This window comes from Nicotiana tabacum, chromosome 7, assembly GCF_000715075.1.
Source record: "Nicotiana tabacum cultivar K326 chromosome 7, ASM71507v2, whole genome shotgun sequence".
In the NCBI taxonomy this organism is placed as follows: Eukaryota; Viridiplantae; Streptophyta; class Magnoliopsida; order Solanales; family Solanaceae; genus Nicotiana; species Nicotiana tabacum.
This window is the reverse complement of record NC_134086.1, coordinates 31,566,161-31,572,471: the sequence shown is the minus strand read 5'-3', so window position 1 is coordinate 31,572,471 and position 6,311 is coordinate 31,566,161. Positions and strand designations below refer to the sequence as shown.

The following is a 6,311-nucleotide window of genomic DNA, read 5'->3' as shown; positions in this document are numbered from 1 at the left end:
GTAATTATTTTCCATAACCTTAAGATGGAGAAGGGTTGAGATAGCATCAATCACCTCCAAACTAGTTCTACAAAGTGAGTGATGAAATTTTCACTATAATAAGAAATATACATTGGAATATCTATAATTTAACCATAAGAAAAAATACAAGAAGAATTAGCTCTAAAATTTTTATCAAAGTAAATTGAGATATGCTTCTTACATGCATCTAAAAGGAATTATCTTTGAGAGGGAGATCATAAACTGGAGATGAGAGGAAGTTCCCTTCTTGCTCATCAGACTCAATCAACATCAGAACAACCTCGCGCATTGAAGGACGGTCAAATGGCGACATACTAGTACACATTAAAGCAACTTTTAGTACTGTGAGCATATGACTAACAGTAGTTTCATCTCCTAAATCCAATCGGCTATCAAGTATCCCTGACGTCAACGAATGGTCCCTAATATAATGCCTCGACCATGTCACGAGATCACCACCTTGTTCTAGGGGCTGTACTGGTGCTCTTCCGGTTAGCAACTCCAAAAGGACTACCCCGTAACTATAGATATCACACTTTTCTGTAACTTTCATGGTGTAAGCATATTCTGCAACGGAAAAGGCAAAACCATCAATTGAAAAGGAAGGAATGGTTTTACAACAGAAGGATGAAAAATAGGAGAAGAACATGAAAAGCTACATACATAGAGAAAAGTTAGAAGCATTTTTGCTTGTATGAGAAATTGACTTGTTTGTATACAATTTTAACGGTCAAACTTCAACAAGATATCCTATTCATCTATATTGCACAGATTCTCCAAAATGCTGCCGCTTCCTATGTCGAATTCTCCAAAAATACACTACTTTTGGAGTATCCGAAGAGTCCGAGCAACATAGCTATTCATATCAACAAAAAGAAGCAATACACTTTCAAAGCGAAGATACTGTTGAATATCTAAACTGCACATCAAAATGTCGGAACAAGAATGAGCAACATGTAGCAGTAAGATTCCAAAACTCGTCTTAAATATAGAGCTGTAGTCAGCTATTTTATGGAATCTCTTGGCATAGAACCATAAATAAAATGAGTACACAGATAAAAGTTGAAAGCATTTCCTTATTGTCTTCACACAATCAAAGAAAGAGATATAGTATACTTGTCTAACTATCTTTGTTCAACAAGAACATCCAACTCATATCAGAGTTTTGCCTAGAATAAAAAATAGAATAAGAAAAAGACAATACCGCCAAGGAATAACACAACTGACCAATTACTAGTTTAATCCCTCTGAGAATATGTATCAACTAGTCCCATAGTAGCTTGTGGAAGAAAATTTTCATGTAATACTACTTATAAGCGCATTAGAATTTGAATGAACATTTAAACTGCTGCAAACAGAAAATATATGGAGATTATAAGGATCTACCGATACGAGAAATAGAGATACATACCGGGGGCTATGTAGCCATATGAACCAGCAACTGCAGACATAGACTTAGATTGAGGCATATCCACAACTTTCGCCAAACCAAAATCACCAACGTGAGCTTCAAACTTGTCATCAAGCAGAATATTATTGGACTTTATATCACGGTGGATGATCCGTGGCTTGCAATCATGATGTAAGTAAGCAAGTCCTTGAGCAGCACCAACAGCCACCAAAAAGCGAGTCGGCCAGTCCAAGCTACACGATGCACTGTGAAGCAATTCGCCGAGGCTACCTCTGGCCATATACTCATAGAGAAGTAGATTAGAACCCTGATGATTGCAAAAGCCATATAGCTTTACGATGTTACGATGCCTAATCTTTCCTAGTGTTAAGATCTCAGCACGGTAGCTATTGTCAATGTTATTACCCTCTCTGTTAGAAGCAAGCTTCTTCACTGCAATTATTTGTCCTGACTGCATGACAGCCTTGTAAACTGTTCCAACAGCTCCTCTTCCAATAACATAACAATCATGAAAATTGCTTGTAGCCTCAACCAAGTCTTGGAAAGTAAATCCCTCCTTTGGAGGGAAATAAATGTCTGAATCTGGAGACGATACGTCTTTATCTTGGGTGGCAACCATCTCAACTGGATGCCTCTTCATATAGTATAATATTAGCACAATCAAGACAAGAGAAACTCCACCAACTATACCGGCAACAACAGTAACAATCTTTCCTCGAGGAGAATCTGCACTTTTGACTCGAGGAGGATTGGCGTCGTACGCTGGAGGTGCATTACATCCGCCTAGGGGCCCACCACAAAGACCTTTGTTTCCAGTGAAGCTGCTCACTTCCATGTTCTGAAAGAGCGGTATATCAGGCAATGGTCCAGTGAGGTTATTGTATGAGAAATCACAGCCCAACAGACTTGTCAAGTTCCCAAATGTGCTCGGTATTTCACCACTCAGATGATTGTTGTTGAGATAGAGGTACTCTAATAGGATAAGATTACCAAGGTTAGGTGGTATACTACCAGAGAGATTGTTGTTGCTAAGATCCATTGCAATCTGTAAGCCACTAAGATTACCCAACTCTGATGGTATTTCACCTGACAATAAATTCCCGCCCATCTGCAGCTCCGTCAAATGAGAGAGGCTCCCCAATGCTGCTGGTATCTTTCCAGAAAGCTTATTCTCTGAAAGCAAAAGGCGTTCTAGCTGCGACAAGCTACCGATGTCATCAGGTATAACATCCGTAAAGCTGTTCTTGCTGAGATCAAGCCGTTGTAGTCCCTTGCAGTTCAGAATGTCTGGAGGTATCGGTCCAGTGAGCAAATTAGCCGAGACATTGAAAGTCACAAGCTTGGTAAGATTTCCTATCTCCCTTGGCAGCTCGCTGAAACTATTGCCTGAGAGATCAAGCCTCTGCAACTTCTGGCAATATCCAATATCAGGAGGTATTGGACCAGTGAACTTGTTCTGCCCGAGTTCAACAGCAGACAGGTTTTCCAATTTGCACAACTCAGAAGGAAATGACCCCCCTAACCTGTTACCATTAAGACGCAGTTGAACCAATGAAACACAATTAAGAACACCAGATGGAACGCCTCCATGCAATTTATTTGACCCAAGATTCAGCAAAAAAAGATTGGAATTCCGACAAACGAATGGAGGAATTCTTCCTGTGAGGTGGTTGTTATTTAAATCAAGCACCCAAAGTTGACTATAAATGCCAAGACCTTGAGGAATAGTACCAGTTAAAGAATTCTCAAAAAGCTGTAACTGAACCAATTTAGTTTGGTACTGAAATCCAAATGGAATAGGACCTGTTAGGTCATTAATTGACAGATCAAGACTAGTCAAGTTCTTTAAACTAGTAAGTTCATCTGGTATAACGCCTTTGAGCTGGTTCTGGAAAAGATACAACAATCTCAGCCTCTTTATTTGGCCAAACTCAACTGGAATTTCTCCTATTAGAAAGTTTTCTGAGAAATCAATTTCTTCTGCCATAGAAAGATTCCCAATCTCCCTTGGAATGGTACCATTTAAACCATTCCGGTATAGGTATAACCTTGTCAAAACTTTGAGTTTACCTATTTCAGGAGGAATATCTCCAATCAGGTTATTCTGATATAACGCAAGCAATTGAAGTCGTGTACAATTTCCAACTTCCTTTGGAATATATCCAGAGAATTGATTGCCCCAAAGTACAAGTTCTTTCAACCAACTGAGCTTGCCGAGCTCTTTAGGTAAGTTCCCGCTCAAACTATTCTGTGTTAGACCAAGAGATTCCAGGCTCTCACAATCACCTATCTCTGTCGGTAAACTTCCAGAAAGTGAATTCTGCCCCACTCGAAACGTTGTCAAACTTTTCAAACTTCCAATAGATCGAGGCACTGGACCAGTAAGATTATTGGTGAATGCAACGAAAGAAATTAGAGACGAGAGTTTCCCAAACTCCTCACCGATAGAACCAGAGATCATGTTGGTGGACAAATTCAAATATTCTAGCTTAGACAGGTTATACAATTGAGCAGGAATCGGCCCGTAAAAGGAATTATCATGGAGCTGAAGGGATTGCAAGTTTGAGCAATTACCAATTTCTTTGGGAATATTCCCAGTGAATCCATTAAAAGACAGGTCAAGATAAGTTAAAGATCCAAGACCACCAATGCTAGAACTCAAAGTGCCTGAAAGATTCATAGAGCTAAGATAAAGAGATTGCACAACTGGATTATAATCAGAAGTGCAATTCACACCTACCCAACCACATGGAGTTCCATCATTAGGATTCCAATTCCAAAGATGATTAAACTGATCCCATATATTCTTCTTCAAATCTAACAGATACATTCCTTCCTCATTCAATCCTTCTGCTGAAGAAATCAGCAGTACCAAAGCACTTAACCAAATTAGAACCAAACCACTTCTTGATTCAAAAACTCCAGACATCATAACTACTTTCAATAAGTCAAAAGTCTCAGCTTGACCTGTTAATAACAATCCACCTATATGTCAATACTCAGATTAAAAGAAAAGCTAGGAATTTAACAAAGAATACTCAGGTTCAAATTCAATCATCAAGAACTGTCAAATAACAAATAGATAAACAAATGAATGGACAGAATCCTTGCAAATACATATTCATAACAATTACTCAGCTAATACTTTAGACCTATGTTGCTCGAACTCTTCAAAAATGCCACCTGATGTGTGCCGGATTCTCCAAAAGCAGTTTATTTTTGGAGAATTCGACATGGGTGCGGCAGTATTTTCAAGAGTCCCCGCAACATAGCTTTAGACAATTCAAGAAATGCCCAGAAACACAAGCAAATAATGAATTCAGGAATAAATGAGAAAGCCAATAAAGATCTAAGCTTTAGCATACCTTTAGGCTATTGAATCCATCACCTTGTCAAAAATAGCTGAAATCCACCAAACACCCCAAAAAAGTAAAGAACTCTCAAGTGATTCCTTTAGAAGATGAGAGAGCAAATACCAAGAAATTCATCAATGATTTATACTATATCTAAAACCAAGAATCTCCAACCTTTTTCCAAGAATGGTGGGTATCTTCCTATAGACATACAAGATATTGAAAAGGGGTTTGAAAAAGATTCAACCTTTATTTAAGGACAAGCCAAGAAAAAAATGAACTGGAAAAATTCAAATGCACTGAATCAAGAAACCCCTTTTATTTTATTTTATTAATTATTAATAGGAAAGCAGTAGTAGTAGTAGTAGTATTCAAGAAAAATAACACAAAGCCAATTTCTTTTCCAAATGGCAATGATAGTGAAAGGGATCTTTAGGTGAATTGAAGGGACAAATATGAGTTCTTCATTGAAGCTTTAATGGCAGACAAAGCATGCTTTCTTCTTCATTTTTTGGTTATATATATGATGATGAAGAGTTAGAAGTTTTGTTCAACACTAATATAGTTGGTTATATTTTCTCTCACTATAATCTTGATTCTTTTTTAACTCTATCTCAAAAAGTCCTAATCACTTTTGGCTTCTCTTCTCTATCTAAAAGTTAGCCTCTTTTTGAGTGCTTGAAAAAGTTTTTATAACTGTGAACTTTTTTAGGCGTAACAGAGAAAAGATGCAATTAATTTATTTATTGTGGAATTCTTGGATTGGGACAGGTTTTTTGAGGGTTTATTCTTTTTTTAGTAATTTTTGGGTTTTTGGGTTGGGAGACTAGGCACTGAAAATTGTAACACTAGAGAAAATGAAGTCAGATTTTTCTAGTTTAAATGATGTTTGCAATGGTATCATTTTCTGTTCTTATTTTGGATTTTCTTTGTACACCGATTTTTATCCCTTTGTTTTGGATGTACTATGCTAGTGTATCGTATCCTTCTATTGGCTCCTTTCTTTTGGATATATCTACATAACTTTGATTTTTCTAATAGTAGTTGTATTTTGGTTCCTCTCTCTTATTTGTTTTTGGCAAAGCTTGACAGTTCTTTTCTTAATCAACTAATTATCTAATCATCGCCACGAAATGTGGTGGTAAGAGCTTAATCAGAGATTTCGAATGTAACTCTTGGGAATTGAGAAATTCATGCTAAAAAATACTTTCCTTTGGAGTATCCAAGTCAGTCTTCTTGTTAATTATATATTTACCTAGCGTTTGAACATAGATTTGGTTGAAAATTAAAAAAAGAGTTTTTGGAATTGTTTTGAAAAATAATTTTTAAAAGTTGAAGTTACGTTTGGACATGCATTTTATTTGAAGAAAAATTGAAGATTTGTGAGTGGAAGAAAAAATTTCACCAAAAAAAAAAAACTGCCCTAAACCAGTTGTTGAGAACTTGAATTTTTTTTTCCCCAAAACATAATCATATTTCATAAACAAACAATATTTTAAAAAAAAAATAAAGCCAAAATATATGGC

General features: G+C 36.8%; 1 protein-coding gene across 1 annotated transcript; it reads right to left on the bottom strand.

Annotated features, from left to right (window-relative positions):
- LOC107828434 (uncharacterized) lies at positions 1-5,447 on the bottom strand. Its single transcript, XM_016655730.2, has 3 exons — positions 4,798-5,447; positions 1,433-4,399; positions 1-588 (listed from the first exon to the last, which is right to left on the bottom strand). The coding sequence occupies exons 2-3, from the start codon at positions 4,362-4,364 to the stop codon at positions 209-211; spliced, it is 3,312 nt and encodes a 1,103-aa protein (XP_016511216.1). The 5' UTR covers positions 4,365-4,399; positions 4,798-5,447; the 3' UTR covers positions 1-208.
- Positions 5,448-6,311: the final 864 nt, after the last annotated feature.